General features: G+C 45.5%; 1 protein-coding gene across 3 annotated transcripts in view; it reads right to left on the reverse strand.

Annotated features, from left to right (window-relative positions):
• DHX35 (DEAH-box helicase 35) overlaps window positions 1-27,690 on the reverse strand; it is a 57,000-nt gene that overhangs the window by 12,319 nt on the left and 16,991 nt on the right. For all 3 annotated transcript variants that reach the window (XM_040981471.1, XM_040981470.1, XM_040981472.1), the window contains 11 exons: window positions 25,767-25,871; window positions 23,856-23,917; window positions 22,599-22,668; window positions 20,606-20,665; window positions 16,408-16,520; window positions 15,540-15,636; window positions 14,576-14,734; window positions 10,479-10,689; window positions 5,613-5,737; window positions 2,755-2,809; window positions 476-571 (listed from right to left, as the gene is read on the reverse strand). In XM_040981471.1, coding sequence (XP_040837405.1) covers window positions 476-571; window positions 2,755-2,809; window positions 5,613-5,737; window positions 10,479-10,689; window positions 14,576-14,734; window positions 15,540-15,636; window positions 16,408-16,520; window positions 20,606-20,665; window positions 22,599-22,668; window positions 23,856-23,917; window positions 25,767-25,871 — 1,153 coding nt within the window. The remainder of the gene's footprint in view (window positions 1-475; window positions 572-2,754; window positions 2,810-5,612; window positions 5,738-10,478; window positions 10,690-14,575; window positions 14,735-15,539; window positions 15,637-16,407; window positions 16,521-20,605; window positions 20,666-22,598; window positions 22,669-23,855; window positions 23,918-25,766; window positions 25,872-27,690) is intronic.

Below are 27,690 nucleotides of genomic sequence, written 5' to 3' on the forward strand. Positions count from 1 at the left end.
ATTCCAGATACTCGGTTTCAGATATGTAACCAAAATCCAAGCATATGCGGGATCTTCAAAACACAGTCATGGAAAATTTATGTTCTGAAAAACTATTTGTAGGTTTCAAGTTTTTGAAACAAAATAAGCTTATCTTTTGAATTAATTTTCCAGGAACCTTTTACTTTTTACGAATGTAGAGTCAGGACGTGCAGTGGTGGCTGTCAGGGCAGGGGAAGAGGGAACAGTCGCTGTTAAGTGGGTAGAGTTCCAGTGAGGAAGTCGAAAGAAGTTCCAGAGACGGACGGCGCTGGTGGCTGCACGGCTGTGTACAAGGGCTTAGGATCATGGCACTGTGCACCAAAACACGGTTCACATGGCAAATTTTGTTTTTCCTTTTTGCACCACGGTGTGCTTCTTAGGGTGCATGGAATCCAGGGATCACCTCTTCCGACAGTCAAAACAACATCTGTGCAAACTCTGATGCCCCACCCACCTGATTCAAGCAGCATTTTGGCAAACATGGGATTCAAAGGAAACTCCGCTATCCTCAGGCCTAGTGGTTCAGTGAGGCGACAATCTTTGTCCAAACCTGCCGTGAAAACAACAAAAGAAAACAGAAGCATGCGCTATTGAAGATGTGCAGCTGTGCAGAGAATAAAAGACAAGGGATATAAAAAAAATTCAAAAGATTACTCATGCACTATCAAACTCAATTTGACAACAGAGTGCGGTTACCCTAAAAGAAGAAAAGATAAAAGATCTCTGGTGAGCTCTCGAAAACACACCTTTAAAAGCCCAATACTTCTAGTAACTTCCACTGTAAGGAAACAGTGTGCTGCAATCTCGTCAGCGCCCCAGCCTTGCTCTGTCCGTCACTTCCCAGACCTGCTGTTTCTGGGACCCCACTACCAGGAAGCCCCAGTGGCCCTGGATTGCAGAACACTCACCTCCCCTGCTGCGTCAGCTTCTGGATCTTTCTCCAGATCCAGCACTCAACACACCAGAAATGCCAGGGGGGACACCCTGCGTCTTCTGTTCTCAAATGCTGTGAGCAAGGACCAGGCCAGCGGCTCTGATCCTGATTCCTGGACCCAACTCCTCTGCTGCCAACACCAGACCCACATGGCCTGTGGCCTTCTGGGCACTTTCCTGAGCTCAGTAGCCTCCTTCCACAGGCTACTCGCCCTCCTGGTCTCTCAACCACTTGAGTTCCCAAGGCGTCCAAGATGCAAACTACTGCTATGGAAGAAAACAAATGTCGCAAGAGCTCAGGGCAGGATAGAGAAAAACATTTCTGCTTTGTTCCAACATCATTATTTCTTTAAAGACGATGATTCCATTTGAAATAAAGTTAAATTGGGAATTTCCCTGTCCCTTCTCTAGCTTCTTCAAGGCAGAAGAAATAAATATTTTATTCTGTTTGTTTATAGGAAAATACTTCGAGTGAAAAGTCCTCTGCAGCCCAGGTTGTCTTACCCTTGTTTCAGATTATCACAGAAAACCTTGCATCCAAGTGCCTGCTGCATACCTGAGAACAAGGGACAAGCACCTGTGACAAGGTGGGACAGGCAGATCTCCTGCAGACCCAGCTGAAGGCCCTTCTGCCACTGCACAACTCTGAAACCAATGACTGCCTATGCTTTCACCAACAGGACACCTTAAGTGTTAATGACTACAGGATAGACAATGGTGTCTCAGACATGACCCAACACCAAAAGCACAAATCAAATCTCTTCCCTCTCTTGCATACATACACACACTACACTGAGCTATACAAAACCTTAAAACTTTTGCACTATTAAACATCAAGTAGAAAGTGAACCCACAGAAAGGGGAGGGATATTTAAAAGTCCCATATGTGATAAGAAACTTGTATCCAGAATATATAAAAAAACTCCTCCAACTCCATAGAAAAGGATAATATTCCAAATTAAAATGGGCAAAAGATTTAAATAAACATTTTTCAAAGAAGATAATATAATATATACAGCCAACAAACATATCAGAAGGTATTCAACATCTTAAGTCACCCAGGAAATGCAAACCAAAGCCAGGAAACGTCACTTCCCATCTACGAGACTGGTTTCAACACAGACAATTAACAACTATTGGCAAGATGTCAAGAATGGGGAATTTCACATACTGCTGGCAGGAATGTCCATCAAACATATTATATGCTTAATAATGTTTGAAGCAGCATCATTTACATTAGCCGAAAAGTGGGAAGAATCCAAATGCCCTTCACCTAATGAATGGATAAAAATGTGGTAGAGCTTTCCAACACAATATCATTCAGCAACAAAAGAGATAAAGTAGTATGCATGCTACAAATGGACAAACCCTGGGACATGCTAAACACAAAGCCATAAATCACATTTCCCTATTGAAATGACACGTCCAGGGCTGGCCTTATGGTAACAGTTTAAGCCACTGCCTGCACCACTTGTACCCCATTTGGGCACTGGTTTAAGTCCCGGCTGCTCCGCTTCTGACCTAGCTCCACGTTAATGCACCTGAGAGAGCACGGAAAGATGGCTCAGACACTAGAGTGACAGTCATTAGCAGCTACTGATGTGAACTGCTACATTTCATAAATTCATTGTCATAATTAATCTTCATGTACTGCTCATCTAACTAGAGCTCCAAGTTCTTACTTCACAGAGAGTGTCATTAAGAGGATAACACAGATGAACAGAATCAACCGTCTTTCTGAAGAGTAGTGAGAGCCTCAGGGCGCCCACATAGGAGTGGAGAGTTAAGAAACAGGCATACCTCCCAGTGCGTAGAGTAACTCCAGAGCTTGCACCATCGACTGTGCTGGTGGTGGCTGTAAAACACATAAAATTCCTTTTAAATGCATCTCTTCAGGCAAGGAACATAGCGACATAACCATTTCTGGTGTGCCCCATGCTTCCCAGGACCTGTGCTTCTGTGGGTGCCCACAGCATCCTATCAGGGGCCCTTCCCTTCTCCCACCTGTGGCAGGGCTTGGCCTTCCAGGCTCGCTGGATCCATCAGATCCCCTTGGGTCCTTTCCTGTCCTATCAGCGATGAGCGGACCCCACCTTATACTACCCCCCATAGCCCCTGAATTCTCCTCTAACCGTTCTAGTCCACTTCCCGCTGGGAGCTCCAGGAGGCCACAGCACTTGGGGCTTTTTCCCCCTGCCTCACCCAGAGCCCCAGTCCAGACCTTGCCGGTATCAGTCAGTAACACAGGGTGAATGTGACTTTCTGACATTAACAGAGAATTCCAAACAGTCTGCAGCTAGTCAGAGCTGGCTCCTTGACCTATACACCGAGTCTCCGAATCCTTACCCCTTCTTGCCGTCTACAAAACTTTCCTGAGCACCTGCTAAACGTCACGCCTAATTTAGCCTCTTCCCTTTCAATTGATTGGTTTCTGAAAATCCAAGAAATAAAACCATAGAACTTGGTGAACGCTGCAGCTCTTTTTGTACATACACTCAAACAACACATGGGCTTTGAGCGCCATGCTGTTTTAGCTCGGATTTAGACAAGGGAACTGAGTCGCAATTTGAACAAGCTGGTGACAAGGCCAGAGGCTGAAGTCAGGCCTCATATTTTCCACTCTACCTCACCCAACTCGTTTGCCAAGGAACAAAGTCAAACTTTGGCCTCCATGTCTTTCCTTGCAAAGAGGCAAAACTCAAAGGCTAAAAAGAACTTCAACCCTCTGGGGATCTTGTATGCTGAGATCATATGAGATAACAAGAATAGCTAAGTTCTGAATTAATTGTTTCAAACAATTTCGGAACACAACTAGCCAGTGGGAAGCTGCATGTTTTGAGATACTGATCTATCATTCTTGACATCTCTTTTCATCTCAGATGTGGGGTTTTTCATAAGCTTTTACACTAGCAAATCTGTTCCTACAGTAAATCCATAAATGGCCAAGCAGTGTATTTTCTCCTAACTTGTGGTAAGCACGAATTTCTTTTCTTGGGGGAGACGGGTATCCATTCTATTCATTCCTTCACCTAGTTTGCTATCACAAATGACACTAGGGACCTCATCAACAGAGAATCCAGGCTTGTCACAACGTACTAATACAGTTGGGTTCAAATAAAGTCTTTAAATCGTTAAAAATTCTGGAAAGAAATGTGAGTGAGCATGCTTAAGTGGCCCGGCTTTGAGAAGAGCCTCGTTCATACAAGGGTGACTGCATTTGGGGTGGGCGAAGAGGCTGCTTGCGATGCCCGCATCCCACAGCACAGGGCTTGGCTCCCAGGTTCCAATCCTACTTCCAGCTTCTTGCAGATAACCTTGGGTGGCAGGTGACAGCTCAAGCAGCCAAGCCCCTGCCACCCATGTGGGAGACCCAGATGGAGTTCAAGCTCCTGGCTTTGGCTCAGCCCAGCGCCAGCTGCTCCCAGGCATTTTAGGGGTGATCCAGTGGAGAAGATCTCCCTCTGCCTATCTCTACCTCTGCTCTTTTCAAATAAAAGGAAAACAAATGAGTTAAAATCATAAAAGCAAAGACAGATCTTACTAAGGATATGCTTAGGGTATCTGAACATTAAAAATAACAAAAGAGAAACCCTGTAAAATACAAATTAAAAAATTTGCAAGAAATACAGACAAAGGTTGTTAGAAGACTTTTTTTTTTATATGAATTCTCAACTTTCTCTTCCTAGGATTCTTTTGTTTCTTTGGAAAGTGTTACAGAAAGGGAGGAAGAGACAGAGAGATTTTTTCAGGAAGTGAGGAGCCATGAGCTTCATCTGGACCTCCCACAAGCGTGACAGAGGCTCAAGTATTTGCGCCATGTCCTAGCGTTTTTCCCAGGATGCCAGCAGGGAACTGGATCAGAAGTGGATTAACCAGAACACGAACCAGTGCCCTTATGGGACGCTGGCATCACAGGAAGTAGTTTTACCTGATACACTGTAAGACTAACTCCCTTTAAAAGATGCTTGAAAAAAACTGATTCTAATAGGCAAATGACTTAACAATTTCAAATAAATACAAAGGCCTAAAAATATTTTTCAAAACATCTCATGAGAATTTAAAAACAAAGGTAAAAATAACATCAGCTTCCTTCTTTCTCCTCGGCTCTCTCTTGATTCCCTTCTCTCCTTGTGGACAATCAATTTAGAAAAACTCTAAAAGGAAACAACACGGCATGTGTGACAAGCGCACCCTGAGTTGGGCATTCCCATGCTGCTGGAGTTGACACCCATCAGAAAAGAGGACTGTGGCCCCCAGCCCAATAACTTCTCTGCTAGAAAGCTGCCTCTGGATCCTACCAGAAGCCCAGTCAGCTCCAGCTAAGCCTGTGGGATTCCTGTAAACCGGCTCCTACATCAGGGTTTCTCTTCCCCCTCCTAAACGGACGAAATCTCACTGAGACTTGAGTTTCACTTCATTTACTCTATCTCTCAGAGCACCAGCACACTGCTCTGTTTCAGCCATCTTGTCTCTGGTCCCCAGCCGTCTAGAGCAGGAATTATATAAGGACAGGAACTGTGGCTACCTTGGCCAGTTGTTTTGCTTATATTGTGCACAGGTCAGAACAGAACAACGGCGTGCTGTCCAACTCCGTCCCCCGAGGCCCTGGCGCGTACCCCTTCCCTGCAGCTCTGCACAGCGTGGCAGGAGGGACTCACCGACATGAAGTGGAACCTGAGGACGTTGTCGATCCCCAGCGCCTTCAGCTGCAGGATGACAGGGGCCAGATTGCTCCGCTGCATCTCGGGGACGGTGGATGGGGGCAGCTTGTCAAAGGCTTCCTCTGAGAGGGGAACGTGAGAAATCAGAACTGTCTGGGATGGGACAACCAGATGCAATCACTACTCCCCAAGGACACACTTCCTTCTCCACTTGGAGCAAGAAATCCTCAGGTTCTGGAACCCAGTGCATATCACAGGATGAAAAGCTGTTTCCACTTTTGGGAAAACCCTTCCTATCTACAAAATACTTTAGACAAATATATTTGAACAAAACACCTTTACGAAGGTTTATCCTTTTACTTTAGGATGCTTGTTGTCAGCATGCACCTAAAACATGAAATCAAAGCAACGAGCATTTGTAGAGTTGCTACTGATGCCCACTTCCCGTGATCTTTGCTTGGGTAAATCAAGGCAGCATCCACTCATAAGCAGAGAACAGTCTCAAAATAAACCACCAAAATGGCAAGTAGATTATGACAAGTGACCAAATCTGATACAATGCAGAGGTTGTCCAAGACTAACTTTTAAAATCAGTGAGCCAAGCACACAGTGTCACACCAGGAAACCTAAATAGACTAATGAGTGCTTGTTGCGCCCACCCGGAACAAAGTGACCTCAAACAGGAAAAAGCACCAGGCAGAGAGATCCTGAGGAGGGAGGAACAGAAAAAGACGTGGACGGGAAGACTCCAGGAGGCCTTTTCAGAGAAGCTGGAAAGGTAAGAGAAAAAGGGGGAGGACAAGAAATCCTTTCTGTACATATTCAGCAAGTGCATGGAGAATAACCCTGCCAAGTCCTGCCACATCAGTCATTGTCTGAACTGACACACACCTTCCATAAACAACATGAGGGTGCCCAACTTCCAAGAAGATCAGAAAGCTTCAGCCAATGAGAGAAAAAACAAATTCAAACAAAAGGTGTCAGGAAGAACCAGGTCTATTGCCAAAGAACTTCAAAGAGGTCTGATGATCCACTCCCCAAATGACCTCAAAGGCCGGTGCTGTGCCGATCTGAAGCCGGGAACCAGGAACCTATTCCTGGTCTCCCACGTGGGTGCAGGGTCCCAAAGCTTTGGGCTGTCCTAGACTGCTTTCCCAGGATACAAGCAGGGAGCTGGATGGGAAGTGGAGCAGCCGGGATTAGAACTGGTACCCATGTGGGATCCCGGGTGTATTCAAGGCGAGGACCTTAGTCGTTAGGCCACACCCAGGCCCCAAAGAGGCTTTCTTTGAGAAAATTCACGACCAACATTGTGTGGTCTGACTGGCAGATATTGCAAAATGCACAGGTCTTCCCGGAAGATTACAGATGAAACAACAGTTCCAGTTTTTGCTTTAGTCTAAAGAGCATCCAGGGTAAAGGAACCATGTTTTCCTAGGATACTACTGACCAGGTGAGAGGCTATCATCACCTGAGAGCAACACCCTGCCAAGAAGATGCTTATATGAGCAGGTGCTTCCAAAGACGCCCAGGACATCAGCTCAGGTCCAGAGGACTCGGGTACACTGGGGCCAGGAGCTCCAGGAATTAGAAGCAATCCCCTTGAGAGTCTTAAGTGCCATGAGGGGCAGGGACCAAGACCAGACACCGTGGCCATGGGGGAGAGGGGGATGGTTAGGTCACTAGCTGTATAGAGATGGCACCTGAGGTGGCTTGTCAAGGCAGATGACACTTGAGAGGAGGTGAAGGACATGAAGGATCCACAGACCCAGGAGGGAACAGCCCAAGCAAAGGCATCACAAGCAGCAGTAGTGTGCACAGGACTGCGGAGGCCAAGTCCGGAAAGAGCACAGTCCAGCTGGGAAGCAGCGCAAGGTCCAGGTCGGCAATTAGCTGGACAAGAGGAGCAAAGCCACAGCCCCGAGGCCAGGAAGTACAGGGACTGAGCAGGGTGCTGCACCCCCCAGAAAGCTCACCTGGCAGCCTACAGGCTGGGCACTAGGGCTCTCCAGCCCCCTGCCACTAGCACCACGTGTGCTAGGCAGCTGGTAGCCTTTGACCCACATCTCTCTGCCTGTCTGTAGTTCACATTCTGTGACCTGATATCTTTGGTATGTGAGATGCTGCCCATTTCCTTTTTTAAAAATAACACGAGTTCCTTAAAAAGTTAAACACAGAATTATCCACACAAGCCCACAAGATCCACAAGAATTAAAAACAGGCACTCGAGGACTTTGCCAAGCGCACATGTGCTTTCACGGCAGCAGCGGTCAGAGCAGTCCGAAGGGGAGACAGCCAAACGCCTTGGCGACTGACGAACAAATAAACAAACTGTGGTTTCTCTGCAAAGTGGAACAGAAGGAGCCATAAAAAGGAGCACAGAACATGCTACAGTAACAATGAACCTCGAAAATACAATGCTAATAATGGACTTATGACTGTCCATGAAGAACCATCCATTGTAATACTAGAGGGGAAACCAATAGGAGGATCAGGGGCCTTGAAGAGAGGGACAGGAAATCCCAGAGCCTGTGGAACTGTATCATAAAAAAAAATAATAATAAAATAATAATTTTAAAAAAGCAGAACAGGTGGGACAGCAGCCAGTGCCCGAACAGGATGCTGGTTCACAGATGGTGGTTTTACCTGCTGTGCTGCAATGCTGGCTCTGGCACTCCCATCCTTTAAAGTTCTGACATAATAGATACAAATGTCACTCAACGCTCACACCACATTGGTAATAACTGGGGGAAATGGACATACTTAGCTGCTGAGCTGTTGTATAACATAAGAATCTAGTTAGTTTTCAGAATTCTAAACATTGTGAACTTTACTAAGAAGAAAAAAATTTTTTTAACTGGAAGAAAGTTCCATGTTGCAAGTTATGGTAAGAAAGTAATAAATGTCAACTAGATAATAAAACGGAAATACAACGCTAAGTGAAATAATACAGACACAAAAGGGCCCATTTTGTATGGTTCCATTCCGATGAAATATCCCAGAGACAGATCCAGCCAGAACACTGCCTGGTGGTTTCCAGGCGCTGGGACAATGGGAAGTAACTGCTCAAAGGAAAAGGAACTTGCTTGAAATGATGAAACGCTCTGCAAGCAGACAGAGGTGACAGTATAACAAATGCTACCGAGTTGTTCACTTTTAACCAGTTGTTTTATGTAAATTTTCAGTAAATTATTTTTTAAAAGGAAGATATCTTGATGCCTCCCCCTCCTCTGCGTTTCAGGATGTTCTTTTAGTGCTGGTTTTCCTTTTTCTACCCCAATCATTTCTCCCTAGCACCTGCGATGGTTGCTCTTCCTTTGTGGCCCCACTTACTCCCTGCTCTCCCTGGATGCTCCTCACACACCCCTCCCCCCATGTCCAGTGGCCTTCAGCGTCCGCAGGGGATTAGCTTCAGGACCACCCCATGGCCACCTCACGGATCTCACAACACACAGATGCCCGAGTCTTACATGAAATGGTGTTGTATTTGCACATAATCTACACCCATCCTCAGTACACTGCTTCCTAACTTATAAAAACTAATTTTGAAATATGAAATCTCAGGGTTTAAGTCCTGCAGCAGGCCCCAAGGCCACCAAGAGTGAGGTAAAGGTGTTCCGTGTTCTTCAGCGGTAAGAACCACCAGAAACCGACATCGGATACAATGTTAACACTAAATAAACATGTATTGTTCCCCATTGCCTATGCATACATCTTTGTTCAAGTATTTCCAATCCATGGCTAGTGCGATGTTCCAACATGGAACCCTCAAATATGGATGTGGACTGACTGAACCCATGCATTCATTCCATCCCTTCACCTGGTTTGCTGAAATCTAATCTCCACCACCATTCTTCACCTAGACAGTGACCAAAAGACCAAGACGTCACTCCCCAGCATGTAGCATGGGCCTGCTCTCTGCTGCCCAGGCTCCCTGGCCTCTGGTGTAACCCTTCTATACCATAACACATTAATCTGTGGGTGGCAGTGGGTTTGCCTCCACCATCAGACTGTCAGCCCATGACCCACCTGTCCCTGGATCCCAGAGTCCTGAGTTCACACCTGGCTGACAGCAGGCGCTCTGTGAGCACTTGCTTAAAGAAAGCCAAACACTGGGCAAGGACAATAGTAACAACAGAAGAAAAAGGTCAACAGCATAGCTAATCCCCAGACTAGGTAAACGACTTCAGATGGACAGAGGAGAGAAGTAACCATATGTTGGAAAAGAAACCAAATGTTGGAAAAATGAAATCTAGACATCAGGGGGAAATTTTGGTGTACTTATCATTAAACAAACAAAGATAAAAATGAACAGAGAAAGAAGGAGCTGCTCTGAGCACGTTGGTACCCACAAGTAAGGCCACCATCCAGCTGGAAACTTAACACAGTAGAGGGGTTAACCTACTATTTGCTTTCTTTGAGCACAGGTCAGCAAAGACACTTTGAACCAGACAATAGGGTGGAACCCAGTGTGAGGGCCCACGGAACTCAGCATCTCAGAAGATGGAAAGAGCATACTGAGCTAAGGGAATGGGAAGAAGAGACACTGGACACTCAGCCCACACAACAGGGTCCCACAGCTACTGACAGGTGTAGGCCCAGACATCAGGTTTGAAATCAAATGCAACAGGTGCTGACTCATGGACCAGCTTCGACCAACATGAAGTAACAGTAAAGAAGTAATGTGTTTAGAATAACGAAGGCAGTAGACGCACTCACAGGGCCCCGGGACAGACTGCACCAGGTCCTGCAAAGGAGGCCTGCCTGGACTTTATGCCCAGTTCTGCCACTAGGGGAAGGAAGTATCTACTACACTCTCCAGAGCCCAGGTGACCGCGAGAAGGTGAGAAAAACCACACCCACCTGTATAAAGACGGTAACACTTTCCTGAGCGGTTGCGCCCTCCTCGTCCAGCTCGCTGGTTGGCTGAGGCCTGGGACACCGGCACCACCACTAAGCACTCAATCGCTGTCCTGGGATTGTAGGCCCGGAGCTTCACAAAGCCACAGTCGATCACGTATACAATGCCGCTGATGGTGATGGAGGTCTCTGCCACATTGGTGGCCACAATCACCTAAGTTCCCCACAGGAAAAGAAAAAGAAAAAGCCATCTTACTCTTTCCACTTTGAAAAAAACTGTTAACCCTAAAAGATGATTTAGGACATCTTAGGACACTCACAGCATGTCCAATATTGGAGAATCTGTCAGCAGCAGTCCCAGACACTAAAAAAGTGTCACCCACTAAAGTTCAGAGCCAGGGTGCCATGGGCCTGATTCTCCCAGACCATGGGGCCTGCACTTAGCCACCTGGGTACCAGCCACAGGGACACACTCCCTCCCTGAGGCTGCTGGTATTGGGTACAATGTATACACAAAATAATTAGAGCCTAGAGCTTGGCACCTGGGAATAGTCAGCAGTGTGTCTCCCTTCCTCCCAACTCAACTAAGCCAGCATCTGGAACAGAGACATTTGCTTATAGGTTCACATTATAGCTTCCAATCCAGCCTCCTGCTTATGGTTTGGGACAGCAGTGGAGGACGGCTCCAGTCCTCAGAACCTTGCACAAACGTGGAAGACCCCACAAGAAGCTCCTAGCTTCTGATTGGCTCAGCTGCGGCCATTGCAGCTATCTGGGGAGTGAACAAACAGACAGGAGGCCTTCTCTCACCCTCTTTCCTTCTCTCTGTAAAATCTTTCAAATGAAAATAAATAAATTAAAAAAAAAAATCATTTTACAGAGGTGAGCACTGTGGTACAGCACACCAAGCCACCCATATCAAAGCGCTGGTATGAGTCCTGGCCCCTGTGCTTCCAACCCAGCTTCCTGCTGATGCAAGCTGGGAGGCTGCTGGGGTCCGTGCAGTAGGTGTGAATGACATGAAGGTGTGAAGAGAGCAGCTCCCCTGCTTGGCAGGACCTGGAGGAACTTCCAGCTGTTTGGCAGGGCCCGGCGGACGTGTCTCCGACCACCTTGATGCGGTCTCACCCCTGTGTGCATGGACACTCAACCGCCCCACTAAGAATTCTGTAATCTATTGAGGCATTGTTGTTTGCCCCTGTGAGATGGTTTTTGTAACAGATGTGAGCTTGGGAGTTAATGTTGCTGATAATGTCTTGGTGAGTAGGCCTTTGACAATTTACACACAGGAGCACAATTAAGCTCTGCCATTTCTGGACATCTTAGTGGGTACCTAACCATAAGTACTTGCCTCAGAATCTGGCCCAGACATGTAGCACACCTTCTCGGAAAGGGCTTGATAAATATCCTAAATATTAATGCAAGTGATGGAAGTAAGAGCTGAAACTGCTATGGCAATAAATTATTGTTATCTCCAAGGCTAGTCTGTCTCTGCAGTTTCTTTGCAGCATAGACAATGTAGCTGTTTTAGCTGCTTTTGCAGTTTTTTTATTAGAGGAATTATAGGATGATTTTATTAATATCATAGAGATGGGCTTTTGGTTATCGTTTCACTGTTTATGGGTTATAGAACCTGTAATTGTCGGGGGGTGGATCTAATATTTGAAACTTTTGTCTTGGATTTTTATGTTTTTTCGCTTGTAACATATTTCTCCAATTAAATGATGGGAATAGAAATGTGGCAGGAATAGAAATGTGGTAGGAATGTATGACTGATTAGCAAGTAATCACATGTGCCTTGGCCTTGGAGTCCTGGCTGTCACCCAACGGCCACTACTGAAGAATGAATAATGGCTTGCTTTGAAGAAAATGATTATGGTAACTTATAGAATTATCTTTAAGAGCACCTGGTTGACCATGAAATAAAAAATAAAATAATCAAACATCTGTGCATGCGGGCTTAGTTCTGAAGTTAAAGATAGTAAAATCAAACGTTTGTGCAGGGGCTTGTGATGTGTCTAAGTAAACGAAAAGGACAGCTTCTTCCTGAGCTGGAGCAAGAAGGCACCAAGTGACAGTCTCTGTGTCTTTTCTTATCGCCGACTCCACGCACCCTTCTCGAGCTCCGAACTCAGCTGGAGCTGGATTCCGGCAGGAGGCAGCAATGATGGCTCTTGCAACCCACGTGGGAGAACCAGAGGCAGCTCTGGGATCCCCATTTTGGTTTGGGCCAGCTGTTAGAGGCTTCTAGGGAATGAACCAACAGACTGAAATGTACTTTCAGGGCTGGAATTGTGACATAGCGGGTGAAGATGCCACCTGTCATGTTCACATCTCATACGAGTGCCAGTTTGTGTCCTCAATACTCCACTTCTGATCCAGCTCCCTGCTCATGGCCTGGGAAAGCAGCAGGTGGCCCATGTATTTGGCCTCTGCCACCCACGTTAGGGTTCCAGAAGAAGCCCCTGGAGCCTCCCTTTTAAAATGCATTGTGGTATAGTGAGTTAAACCACCACCTGCAATGCCAGCATCCCAATGGGTGCAATAATTTCCACCTATTTCAGCTCCTAGTCAGCTCCCTGACAATGCACGTGGGAGAACAATGGAGAACATCTAAAGTGCTTGGGATACTGTGTCCAGAAGTCCCCTGCTCCTGGCTTCAGCCTGGGCCAGTCCTGGCCATGAGGACCATTTGGAGAGTGGGTGGAGGTCTTCCCCTTCTGTTTTTCCCCTTCTCTCTGCAATGCTGCTTTTCAAATAAAAATCTAAAAAATTTTAGCATAGCTTCCCCTTCTCTCTCTCTGCCTGTTAAGATAATAAAAAAACTTTTGAATCATTCTATAAAATGAGCATTGTATACAAATCTTTCTAACTTGTTTTTGTAGTTGAGAGTTTATGCCATGAAACCAGCTATATAAAAGTTATTATTAGCTATGTTTTACAACTACAAGAACTGAAAGTTGAGGTTAAATAACTCACCCCAAGGCACACAGTAACTCAGTGACGGAAGCCAGGGCTCCTGCTTGGCCAACTTGAATGGCCCCATCCTCATGGCCAAGCCCCTGAGCCCTCTTCAAAGTGGTCTGGAATCAGCAGTGGATTCCCAGACTGTCCCTCACCATAATTTCAACCACCTGTTGATAAACACCAGCAACAAACTGACTTCTCATCTACTGCCAGGAAAAAGCTGATAGGCCAAGGGTGATTCCCCAGGGTGAGGAACAAGAGAGCAAGGAACAGGAGGCAGATGGCTGCCTGCTGCTCCTTCCGACCAGTTCTTCCCACCACACCCTGCTTCACCCCAATTTCAAGGCTAGATATTTGAAAGCCACACCTAGAATTAATTGATTTAAACTTGGCTCTACAGGCAAACTGATACTTAAATCAAAGAGTTTAGCAACCATGGATAGTGACTTATCTATTGTTCCTGAATGACCACAATCCACCAAAACAGCCGTGTAAGCCAAGGTAGTATTGCTTCATGGGAAACATTAGGCAGGCGGAGAAGAAACAAAGAGAGGTCTCAGGCTCTGATAACTACAGTCAGAGGGACCCTTGTGCAGGGCAGGTCTGAACAGGTTCACGGCATCCACCGATCATGTGCTTTTAGCTCCACTACGCACAAGCACGCACCCAACATTCCTAAAGGAAATTTTCCTGTTCTACCAAGTCTCACTTCAATTTAAAAAAAAAATCTTTCCAAACTTAATCTGAACTCAGAATAGTGATAACCAGAGGCTGTGAGAGATAGGAGGGGATGGAAGTTTAGATAACCTGCAGCAAAGCAGAAACAGATAGGAGCAAGGCCCTAGCACTATGCACACAGAGCGGTGACTATGGTTCATCGTGACCCAGCACATACTTCATGGGCAAACAGAAGGAGGGAGCTCGAGATTCCAAACACGACATAATGTCACAGGAGAGGAAATGTTGATCACCCTGATCTGATCAGGACACACTGTACACACTGTACACTGTACACTGTACACACTGTACACCTGTGAATATGCACAATTCATAACATGTAACCCCTCCAAAACACAGGATAGGGACACCGACAGACAACTGCAAACACTCGGGGGTCATGAGATCAGCCTCACCTTCCGGACACTGCGTGACACCCTTTCAAACACCTTCATCTGCTCAAACGAAGGCAGCCCTGCGTACATGGGGAGGACACGGAGGTGTTTCTTCATGCCAGTGCGCGCAAGTGCCCGAGCCTCCTCCATCAGCATGGACACGGCAGTTTCTACCTCTTCCTAAAGACAGAGACCCAGGGGCCAGAGACAGATCAGTTGTGAGCATGTCATTTCTATCCTACCACAAGAAAAGTTCAGCTCAGGAGCTTAATTTTCTAAAGACTGGTAAATATCAGACCCACACCTTTCTCTCTAGGATGGTATATGATCAACCGCTACTGGGCAGTGCGAGTGGAGTGAAAATCTGCAATTGTAACATTAATTCCTAAACTCTGTACTATCTTCTCTATATTATCTTTATTCCCAATGAATAACAACAAACACTGACTGGGCTCTTATGTATCCAGGCAAACTAGGCATCTCACACATATAGACAAGTTACAGCACATAAAATTATTATAAGCTGGACTGTGGAAAATGTTCGTAGTGGAAAAGATGATAGCTGGAGGGTAGTTCTGAACATGTTATAACCTTGAGTGAGCAGTTGATCTTGTCTGGTTATTTTTCCAGTAATGAGGCCACTGACCACCTCCAGGAAGAGCGGGCAGCACGAGTGGGAAGAGAGGCACATGGCTGCAGCGTCCGAGTAGCACAGTGCACCGAAAACAACATTTGCTGCCTCAACGACTCATCTTACTTTTTAACCACATTTACCCTCTAGAGACAGCAGAGGCTGGTGCCACAAACTCCCAGGCAACCTGGCTGACAAACACAATCAACCCAAACAATCTTTCATTCAATAAAGCAACCTCAAAATACAACAAAAGGTGAAACAAGTGGCTGAGCAGAGAGTAACAGGGTTCCATAGTAACTGCAGTACTGCCTGGACGTGTTTGATCACCGCCGAGAAGTCCAGGGGGATTACCTGGCCAGTAAGAAACGCTAATATGTCTCCATCCGCCTCAGTCTGATGAATTTTCATCACAGTTTCCACAGTCGATTTGATGTAATCTGGCACAGGACTGAAAAGACACATGGGATAAATTCATTACCAGAACATGTTCGTTAATCACTGCTCACTGACCAGCAGCGAGGCCTCGTGAGAGCTGGCTTAGACCTGCCCACCAGGAAATCAGTACAGGCACATACAAAAAAGTCTTTTTTCCTCCCTTTACAATGCAGCATTCAAAAATATCCAGTAATTATATCTTAGCTATTATTATTTGCAAAGAAGTAGAAGCAATCCACACACGCATCATAAAAAAAAAAAAAAGAAAAGTGCTATCTTTAGCATGCCAGGGATGCTGGTGCCAGTGAAGAGTCAGGGATTGTGGTCCCAGCACTGAATCCCACTATTCTCAGCCAAAACAACTCAGAAGCCCAGTTCATAACTCCCTGGGTTATCGGCCCCTGGACCAGGCTCCTGCTCTTTGCCACTGACTGGGCCCAGGAACGAGGACGGCCCATCCTTCTTGTTCTTAGGTGCTCCCCACAAAAATGCCAAATGGATTTTCTTACTAAGGATGCAGAGAGCTGAGAACCAAAGGATGGCAACCTAAGCACCGGCCCTGATGCGCGCAACCTGGGAAACGTCAGGTCTGAAGCTATCAAGTCCTCTTCCTTCTCTGCTCCCGTGGACACTGCCACATCGGAACATAACTTGGTGACAGGAGGCATACACAGGCCTCCTGCTCCCCCTAAAAGCTGCAAGCAGAAGCGGCTCCCCGTCATTCTGCTGCATGATAGGCTGATTTTACCAATCACCCCCACCAAGAATGCAAATGATATCAAACCTCTGAAGATAAAAGACATCCACCGGAAATGTTCGCCCTTCCACTGTCAGGATCACACACGTATCCCGGGATGGGTCACTGGTTTCATTCTGATTAAAGAAATCTCGAAATTTCTAATGGAAACAAAAAGTCAATTCTTCATTTATCTCAGAAAAAAACTCACAATAATTCATGGAGAGAAAAATTAATATAAAACTGGCACAAGAGAGGATAGAAGGGACTAGATACAGGGAACATAAATCTAAGGTTGTAAAACAATTTTTATAACTCACATTTTTATTTTGGGAATTAAGGGGAACCACATTCCAATAACTATTGAAGCTTTGAAAAGCAGCAAATATGAAACTTTAAGGTATCTTCAGTAACGCATATGAGCTAACATGGAATTACGGTATTATTCATCTTCCTTCTATCCCTGTATTTTATTTAATCAAAGGCTGGGTCAAAAGGTATAATTCAAGTTTAATACAATTAAGATAGGTCGATATGTAGCTCTAATTTGAGAGCACAAATTTGATGACACATGATAATAATTTCTAAAGGAAACTTTCACTTCTGGGAATCCCAGATGTGTTCCTGGCACTGTAGTTACTGATACACACAAGTACCCACTGTGACTTTCCAACACAGTTTAAGCCACCTGAAGGCAGGGGTAGTGTCTTCCCCAGCCTTGCACGTCACACAGGTGTCAGCACAACGCCTTGAGCCGGGGAGGTCCCTGCTCGTGCGCTTCCCTGACTAATCCCACAGTACCAATGGGGGAACAACTCCTGAAAGGCTCTCCCACTCAATGGCATTTAGTCACCAGGTCTGCAGCCCAGAGGGGGCCAACAAGGAGGGAAAGAGACACCATCAAAGACTTTATCTTGGGAGACAAAAATCCAAGCTGCACAGGGATGTCGAGACTGAGAAGGGCTCAGTGATCACACTGGCAGGAGAGTGAGCAGCAGCAAACAGGAAGGTACACGGCCAAGGGGACGAGACACTGTGTGTGTGTGTGTGTGTGTGTGTGTGTGGTACAGCGAGGGGAACAGGTGTCCATCTTCTGATTCTGAATGATCTTTCAACTATATTCCAGGTTCCCTGAGGAGCTTCATCTTTATTTGGGAACATTAAAATACACATAAAAACAAGTAAATATGAGTATCAACATTGTGTGAAGCTTGAGGCACAATCAAGAAACACGGGGCGGGAGATGAGTTCAGCACATGTGGTAAGACAGAGTCTGTGGGCTGCAAGAGGTGGGGTCACTCAGCTGGAAACTCACAGAGAGAGGCCTTGCATCTCATGAGGGAAGGCTCAACCTGTGGAGGGAACCCACGGGTCATGCATGCCTGTAGCAGCTTCCTTCCGTGGCAGGTGCTTGGAGCTAACCTTAGGAGTGGGCTGCAGTTGTCCAGCACACCCACCTGTGGTCAGGTCAGCCACTCCTGGCCCACAGATACATCCAGAGTAGGGACCTGACCCCACTGACCCCAAGTGTTTTCCCAGGAATCAGGAATCTAGTAGGAGAAATTCGCTTGTCTCTGAGAAGTGGATTTGAGATCATTTAAACAAAAGGGTATCTTCAGTAATGACATTTTCTGCTGTATGAATGTACGAATGGAACTGTATGAAAGAAAAATGTTAAGTGACACAATGGTCCATCAATACTTAGTAATTACAGCCAGCCATGTTATGAAATTGCTGACTTAATTGGGAACAAAGCAGCTAAGCTGCCCAAGGTGACGACCCTTTCAAACCTCACAGACTGCTCGGCTCCACATCCCAGCTGCAGGCCACCCCAGCGAGCATCCGAGGGAAACCACAGGAGGTGCAGGCTGGTTGGTCAGGCCCTCTGAGTGGTCTGGAATTCACCCGTTGCGGAGAAATTCAGCTCCTGCTGGGAGTGAGTGTTCAGCCCCCTTGGCTCCCTGAGCCACCCTGCCTGACTTCCACACAGCCTTCCTCACATGCGCCCTCACTGACCCTCTCCAAGCCTTCTTTCCAACTGCCTCACCTTCACATAAGAACAGGCAAACCACATTTGACACAGGAGTGAGTCACACACAAAGGCTGCCTGCTGCCCCAGCAGAGGACACCCAAGCAGGGTAGGGCTGGAGGAAGGACGGACTGTAGCTTTTCAAAACTAAGCAGGTGCCACCAGCTCCACCTTCCAGCACAACAGTACAACAATTTCCCGCGGCCCCCTTTCTCTTAAAAAAACAAAGCTTACTTCCAGAAAGACAGCTCCAGCAACTACTGCAGGCAGAACTAATTTGTTAAATCTCTGTGCCACACCAAATGGCAATGAAGGACAATTGTGAGCAATTCATAAGTATTAATTAACTGTAAACCTAAGACAACAATTGGCTATTACAGCTTTCGACACAATAAAACCTGTTTGAAATCATTTTGAAATTGGATTTAATAATTTTCAAAAGAGAGAGGGAAGTGAAGAAGATAACAGAGACGTTCAGGGGATCTCTAGTCACAGAGGAGCTAACTGAGGGAGAGGTCGGATGGAGTCCTCCACTGAGCGTTCCAGTAGGTATCCACGGGTGAAGATGAGGACTAGACAAGGAAGGTGACCAAGGAGCCGTAATCCAAACGTCACCATGGGCAGACGGAAGACAACAGTGTCCTATAGCTGGTGAACAGGCTCAAGCCAGCGGAAGCACACATCTGGGCATCTCCTCAAGCCATTCAGAGTGCTTCCTCTAAGTTATGCATCCTTGAAGCCACTCAGAGATCAGGAGCCAGGCCCATTGGACCTCCCATCTGGTTTACAGAACTGGCCTTGTGAGCGGCATCCTTCCCATCTTCTCCTTTCTACACAGCACCCACAGTGATCTTCCTGGAACCCAAATATCATCAGGCCACTGCCCTATCACCTAACCTCTCGCGGTTCCCAGCCAGATACACAGTGGAGTTCATCCTTCCTTGCTTAGCTGCAAGGCCCTGCAACATGGAGCCCCTGTAAATCTCTCCACTGTAACCTCCCATGCTTCCCATTCAGAATTCATTCAACCCAAGCATCTACAATATGCCAGACATCGTTTAAGATGGAGAGTACAAGATAATTAGCTTCATGGCAGCTACCTCTTAGTGATGACACACAACACACCCCTGGACACACGCACCGAGTGAGGAAGTGCTAGGTGCTGAGTGCATCAAGAGCAGCAGAGGCACTGTGCCAGATAAGACAGTCAGGAAAGGCCCCTCCAGAGGAGACAACAGCTGACCAAGATGAACCACATGAACAAAGACCTGAGAATGGAGTGCAGCAGTCTAGAAAGACTGTGCTCCGGAGCAGACGCGTATGTTTTTCTGAGGAAGTGACTGCAGTGTCGGGAGACTGGACAAAGCAGAAGGGATTGAAGTCAGAGAGGTGGTTTGGGGTTGGATCACCCAAACGCAGCCTGGCAACTAAAACAAGATTTATGGTTCCTTGAACACAATGGCTTCAAAACCCCAATGTTCTCATGTGGCATCATGCCCACCTTTGCCCACGAGCAAACTTCTGTGACTTCTTCAAGTCCTCCCGGGGAGATGTCATCTCCTCTGGAAGGCCTCGGACACCTTGCAGCCAGCTGGAGGCGAGCACTGCCTCTGTGGCGGCCTCAGTAGCTTGGACACAGCACGCTACCGACTGCTGCCAATGCGGCTGCACCCGTCAGGGGGCAGGGTATATGATCTACCAACAGCTAGCACCAGGCTTGGTGTGTAGGTATTATAGCCAAATGGCCAGAAATAACTGTAGGGCCAACCAGCTGTCAGAACTAGAACATCAGTCACTAAGGGAGAAAAAGATTGTGAACTTGGCCAGAAAAAACTTTAACATGGAAACTACTACGCATACAGGGAACACTTCAGATATACAAAGGAGTCTAAATATATGTCATTGTCATAAATAAATGCAAGAAATGCAGCCTCATCCTGAAAGGAGCAGTTAAAAGCAGCTGCTTGGGTGAAGAGAAAGATGGCATACAGAAAAACAAAACAAGCAAGCAATTATGAACTCAATTACAGGCTAATTTCCACCCACAGCTGCAAAGCAGGCTGCTGTGATGATACGGAATCTGGGACGTGAGATGGCCCCACAAGGAAGGAGGGCTGGCCTGTCAAAGACAAGCTCTGGCTCGAGGTAACTTTCCAGGCGCATGTCCAACCATTCCAGCGTGGGTGCGGGGCAGGATGGGGAGGCAATTGCTCTTACCTCTGCATCCAGAGTAGCCGAGGCCACGATCAGACGGAGATCCCCTCGCTTTTTCTGGATCTGAAAGGGAAGACACCGGAAACCAGAGATAACAACGCAATACTTAGGACCTCACATCAATCCAGCAGATGTATTCTAGAACAGGAACTTTACAGTTGAAATAAGAACATCCACCAACCCCGAATAAAAGGACTCCCAAGGAAACTGTTAAATATACCTTGACAAATTTGATACTCAATTTTCTACCATTACCTATACCTACAATGCCATGATCCACTTAATAGAGCAGAATGTTAAATTTGTAGCTGTTACTAAAGAACTATACTACCGTAATAATAAGGGGGAAATGGTGGGAGGGAAAAAAGGGGAGGGGAGCATTACTGTATCTACAAAATTGTGTCATGGAAAATTTAAAAAAAATTTTTAAATATAGGTTAAAAATATATATAAATATATATACATATATAGGTAAAAGTGGGCTACTATGGTATGCCTTGTAATTTCGCAAATAAATGGAATTTTCCTAAATAAAAGCCTAAAAAAAAAGTCTTGCAATAACCTAGATATACAAAGTTAAACATGAAAAAGTACATTCAGAGCAAAGGAACAGTAAGTGCTAAAACCAAGACTAAAACATGGACATTAACAGTTATTCAATAGGCATAAAAGAAGCAATCAAATAAGCTACAGCAAAAATGCACATTGAGATCTGTGATTTTTTTTTCTTTCTATAACACTAGCAGGAATTTGCTTTTTAGGCCAATATTCGGTACTGGCAATGGTTTGGTGAAATACACCTTCTCAGTGCTCCCAAGAGGGATAAAGTCTTTCTTTTTTCCAAGATTTATTTATTCTTATTGGAAAGGCAAATTTACAGAGAAAATGAGACACACAGAGAGAGATCTTCCATCCTCTGATCCATTCCTCAAATGACCACAATGGCCAGAGCTGAGCCGATTTGAAGCCAGGAGCCAGGAGCCTCCTCTGGCACTCGCACATGGGTGCAGAGTCCCAAGGACTCTCCACTGCTTTCCATTAGCAAGGAGCTGGATCAAAAATGGAGCAGCCAGGATTCAAACTGGAGCCCATAAATCTAAATAAATCTTTAAAAAAAGAAAAAGTTGGCCATGAATTGTAATTGTTGAAACCAATTACAGACACATAGGGTCTTTGTACCCTCTCATTACTCCCAGCATATCTGAAACCTTCATTTAAAAAAAAAAAAAAGTTAAAACTAAACAGAAATGCAATACATTAATTACAAGGGTAGTCATCACAACAGTATTTTAAAAGTATGTAATATCTGAAAGCCAAATACAGGCCTAAGAATAGGGAAAGGGTTAAATACTTTCTGATGGGGACATATTATATAGTAATTAAAAATAATGTGATTTGGGCCAGCACTATGACATAGGTTAAGCTCCTGCCTGCGGTGCTGGCATCCCATGTGGGCACCAGTTCAAGAATTGGTTGTTCCACTTCCCACCCAGATCCCTGCTTATGCACCTGCAGCAGATGACCTAAGTCCTTGGGTCCCTGCACCCATGTGGGAGAGCCAGAGGAGACTCCAAGCTCCTGGCTCCCGGTCAGCCCAGCTCCAGCCTTGTGGTCATTTAAGCAGTAAATTGGTGGATGGAATATCTCTCTGTGTAAATTTTCCTTTCAAACAAAAATAAATTAATTTTAAAAAATAAATTAATCTTTTTAAAAAAATGAGTCAAAGGATACTTAAATGACAAGATTAAGAAATGATCTTAAGGAAATGTTATGGGAAACAAGCAAAATACAAATCTACATATACATTCCAACTCCTAGTAAGCTAAAACAGACACAAGCAGTAAGCATCCCACTAATGTTTTTCCCTGAATGAACAGGATTATGAATTTTAATTTGTATGTGTACTCTGCTGGATTTCCCAAATTGCTATGGTAACTTTCTTACCCGGACAACCAAACAAAAACACCTTACACAAAACTCTGGCATGAAGTCCTACCTTTTTCAGCAAGCCAATGGCAATGTCAGTGTACAAGGTCCTTTCGTGGGCTTCATCCAGCATGATGGCACTAAGGAGCAGAGGAAGGCGCTCAGTGGGCGTATGACCAGCCCCTCTACATCATGCCACTGGGATCACCCCAAGGACTTCCAGGTCTGTAACTCCCATGTAGCCACCTGGCATCAACAGTACACTCAGGTCGCTCTTCTTTGACAATGAGAGAATTCTTAAAGCTAACAAAAAAGGGTGACATCAACACATCACAGTGAAATAGAGGGTGTGTTTATTACTATCTGTAAAGAGTTCTACCACCCACACTGGCCTCCAATAGGACTTAACACCTGATTTAAAATGCCATCATAACCTATAACCCCACAGAGCACATAACAATTGCAACAGGGCCCAGTCACATGAAGACTGTCCAGCTGCAGAAACTGCCAAAGGGGCAGAGAGATGACCACAGCTGTGATATCTGTGGACCAGGGAGGCCAACGTGACATCTTCCCGCACAGCACAGAGTCTGAGACAACCTCACTGTCACACGGACGGACGACAACACGCAGGAATGGGAGAAAGGGAGAAGTGCTCTTGGGACTGTGCGCCACACTCAAGCACACACTGCCGCTAGCTTTCTGCTGGGCCGGACGTCAGTCACTACTGCTCCTGGGGTGTGACCGAGGCAAATCAACAGGACACATCAACAGGCTGTTTCAATAAAACCGAGCTTAATCTGCCCAGTTTGGGCTGTCTATTAGAAACAGTACTACCCAATTTCCAAAGAAAAACACAATCAAGGACCCAAATGGGTCAAGAGAAAAGCTTTGAGATGACTATTACCAGCTGTTACCACTTCCCAATCTATTCGTGGACTCGGGAAATTTTTAAAAACTTATCATAGGGCCCGGCGCGGTGGCGCAAGTGGTTAAGTCCTCGCCTTGCACGCCCGGGATCCCATATGGGCGCCGGTTCTAATCCCGGCAGCCCTGCTTCCCTTCCAGCTCCCTGCCTGTGGCCCGGGAAGGCAGTCGAGGACGGCCCAAAGCTTTGGGACCCTGCACCCGCGTGGGAGACCCGGAAGAGGCTCCTGGCTTCGGATCGGCATAGTATCGGCCGTTGCGCTCACTTGGGGAGTGAATCATCGGACGGAAGATCTTCCTCTCTGTCTCTCCTCTCTGTATATCCGCCTTTCCAATGAAAAATAATAAAAATAAATCTTTAAAAAAAAAAAAAAACTTATCATAGAAATAACCCATTTACCTGTATTTTGTTAACAGTGGGTCAGCCATCATCTCTCTGACCAGCATCCCATCAGTAAGAAACTAAAAAAATAAAAACAAAGTTTCAGACAGAATTCATTTATACTGTCTCATGGCTTTTTTTTTTTTTTTTAAGTTCAAATGCAACTCTGCAAAGCGCCATGCACAACCTCTTCACAAGTATGTGTGCAGATCAACTCTCACACAGGACTGTGAGGACTGAGGATGCTCCCCACTTACCTTAGACACAGGACTCACCTGTGTCTACAATCTGTTAGCAGCATTTCACCTGCCTTTATCACAGGGCTGTCAGCCAAGTCCCATTTCCCCAGGCCTGCACCACTGATACTGCTAACAAGTGGACAGTGAGGATAAAACTGTATGTGCCCGAGGGAATTCTATGGGCCTGAGAGAACTGCCCTTGAAATGCCCCCCAAAGACGACAAATGGTGGCTCTCAAGGTTAATAACTCAACCTCCACTGAGAGCATGTCACAGAAGTTAGACTGGGGTCATGGTTAAGAATAGGGGCCCTAGTGTCAGAGTGGCTGAAGTTCAAATCCTGGCTCTACCTCTTACCAGCTCTGTGAACCTAGATAAGCAAGGCACCCTCTCTGAGCCTCCTTCCTCTTAGGTAAACAGGGTAATAAAAATATCCACCGTTCAGAGTTATTGTGAGAACTAAGTAACATAGTGCAACAAAGCCATTAACAGAGGAACTAGCACAAGCAAAGCGTTCAGGAATGTAGCTATTATTATTTTGGACTAAGGAATGCTTATAGAATGCTTCAGAAACATGTAGAAATAACTGGATAGTGTTACTCTCATCCAAAACTAAACCCAATATGTCAACAAGCCTCAATCTCTCTCTCGAGGGCTGTATCCTGGTGTTTCCGTGCTTAGGCTTTGCTTTGCTGCTACGAGCAGAATGTACTCCTTCTGTGTTTCTTGAACTGGTACTAGCTGTCACATGCCTAAGAAGCAGCCAAAGTGAGAAGGCGCTGCAGACAACAGCCACCCCTCGAGGACTAAGTGTCTTTACGCCAGCACACGAATAGAACTCAAAAACGTCTCACCACAGACTCAACAGGGATCATTTGGCTACAAAATCCACAGGAAAGTAGCTAGATTAAATATTCTTTTTATCTAGCAAAATGAGTAGCAAAGGTAACAGGACACAGGACTTCAGAAAACAAGGTCTGTATTTTTACAAATCACTACATTGCGCATTCAGCAACTCTGATCATCTTTAATTTTCCTCTTCTGCAAATTGAGAGATAAGAGGGATTCTAATAACCAGTTTCCATTTCAACAGGGTGTTTCATTCACTGTTTTCCTGCTAGCTGATTAGCCTGGTCCCAGCCCAGCAACACCCGGCACCCAGCAGGTACCCTGTGGAGCTGCTTGCCCACTGATTACTGTTGACACTAATTATCTTAATATCAGCAACTAGGTCAAAGAACACAGAGAAAATTCATTATCATATGAAAATGGAAACATTCCAACTAGCGAGACCATCATTTACAAATCCTACACTTGATTAAGCTACTTTGTCCCTCTTTTTTTTTTTCCAGTCTTTCCTGAAGTCTTGTATCTATATTGCGATCCCTTGGTCAAGTCAGTGGGGGAAAAATAAAACACACACAGGAAAAGACAGCTGTCAGAACTGGTCAGGTAAATCACCCCCATCTCCTTTACCTCTTCCAACTCCACAAACACTGCTGAGGTCCTTTCTGGGCTGAAATGCCCAGATTTTTCTAAAGGACTCTGTTCTTTACGGAAGACTGGAGTCCCCGAGGGTCGGATGTCTGATGCTTTCTAGCCTGACCTCAGTGTGCTGTACAGCAGCAATGGTGCGGGTCTTTAATCCCCTCCCGCTTCTCTGTCCCAAGGGAGCGGCTGGAACACGTCACCTTGATTCTCGTAGCCTGCGGGTGGGTGCAGTCGTCAAAACGGATGCAGTAGCCCACTTCATGGCCCAGCACTGCACCCCTTTCCTCAGCCACTCTCCCTGCAACCTTTGGGAAGAAAGATCATGCTGAAAATAGAGACATAGAAATTACTGCCCAGAACACACACTATGGAAAACCTATGGTAATTTACTTTTTAAATAGCATGCGAACACACTGGAAAAGGAGAAGAAACAGAGCAGGTTATTAGAAAATAAACATGGTAATTTTTGCAATTTATTAAATACATACTTCTGTTCATTCTGTCATGATCTTGGGGCAATTTACAAAAACACACACAATAAAAAGAAAATCATGTAAAGATGGGGCAATTTACAAGAACATACACAATAAAGATGAAATCATGTAAAGATGTTATAGGCCAAGAACAAAAAAAATCAGGCCTGGCGCAGTAGCCTAGTGGCTAAAGTCCTCGCCTTGCACATGCCAGGATCCTATATGGGCACTGGTTCTAATCCCAGTGGCCCCACTCCCCATCCAGCTCCCTGTTTGTGGCCTGGGAAAGCAGTCAAAGATGGCCCAAAGCTTTGGGACCTTGCATCTGCGTGGGAGACCCAGAAGAAGCTCTGGGCTCCTGGCTTCGGATCGGTGCAGCTCCAGTCATTGTGAAACGAATCAACAGAGAAGATCTTCCTCTCTGTCTCACCTCCTCTCTGTATAGCTGACTTTACAATAAGAATAAAATAAAATTTTAAAAAACTAAAACAAATCACAACTAAAATTCAATAGACTAAAGCCAAAGAGAAATTCAAAAAAACCATAGGCATGTCAGAAGTTATTTAAGGTTGGCCAAAAATTCAGCTCTAAATCTGGCACACAAAGCAGAAGAATAAGATTCATCCAGTGGGCCCGGCGCAATGGCCTAGTGACTAAATCTCGCCTTGCATGTACCAGGATCCCATATGAGTGCCTGTTTATGTTCCGGCTGACCCGCTTCCCATCCAGCTCCCTGCCTGTGGCCTGGGAAAGCAGTGGAGGACGGCCCAAAGCCTTGGGACCCTGCACCTGTGTGGGAGACCCAGACACTCATGGCTCCTGACTTCAGATGGCTCAGTTCCAGCCGTTCCAGCCACATTGGGAGTGAACCAGTGGATGGAAGATCTTTCTCCCTGTCTCTCCTTCTCTGTGTAAATCTGCCTCGCAACAAAAAGAAAAAGGAATCTTTTTTTAAAAAGTGAAAAAAAAAAAATAAAAGATCCTGTTCCTGAAGAAAGAACAAACCAACCAGGGACAGCTTTTTCTCTCTCCATGCCTTTAAAGAAACAGAATAAAATCAATCACCTTGCACTGGACCATACAATCATGAGACAAATCATCAAATTCTAAACTGGGCAAAATTCATTTTTCATTGGCAGTAAAAAAAAAAAAATGTATATTTTTTCAAGAGCCAGATACTTAATGTAATGTGTAACAGTGTCCAAGTTACCACAGCCAGTAGAGGGGAAAGGAGGACAAACACAGCCTAAAAAAAAATCTAAAAAGGCAAATGCATGAATAAAACTTATTAAGATTTATAAGATGTATTAAGACCTAAGTTAACATAACATAATAAAAGCAGAAAACAAAATAAGTAATATATATCAAGTCTACAGATACAGGAAGAATCGGATCCCTCAACACATGGTATACATAGAAGATGAGTGGAGGACAGTAAACAAAGACCCCATCATGGAATCCTGGAAGTCCAGAGCAAGGCTATTCAAAGGGCATTACTTTTTAATGAAAAATATTGGAAATAAAGATTGAACATCAATGTAGAAGAGCAGTAATGATTATCACTCAGTTTAATTTCAAACAAAACGGAGTGTTTAACACTCACTGTATAATAACCAGAGGCCACCTGAAAGCCCTGGTTTCCCAGGGCCTA

Source organism: Ochotona curzoniae, unplaced genomic scaffold, assembly GCF_017591425.1.
Source record: "Ochotona curzoniae isolate NIBS_2020 unplaced genomic scaffold, NIBS_Ocur_1.0 contig_3520, whole genome shotgun sequence".
NCBI classification, from domain to species: Eukaryota; Metazoa; Chordata; class Mammalia; order Lagomorpha; family Ochotonidae; genus Ochotona; species Ochotona curzoniae.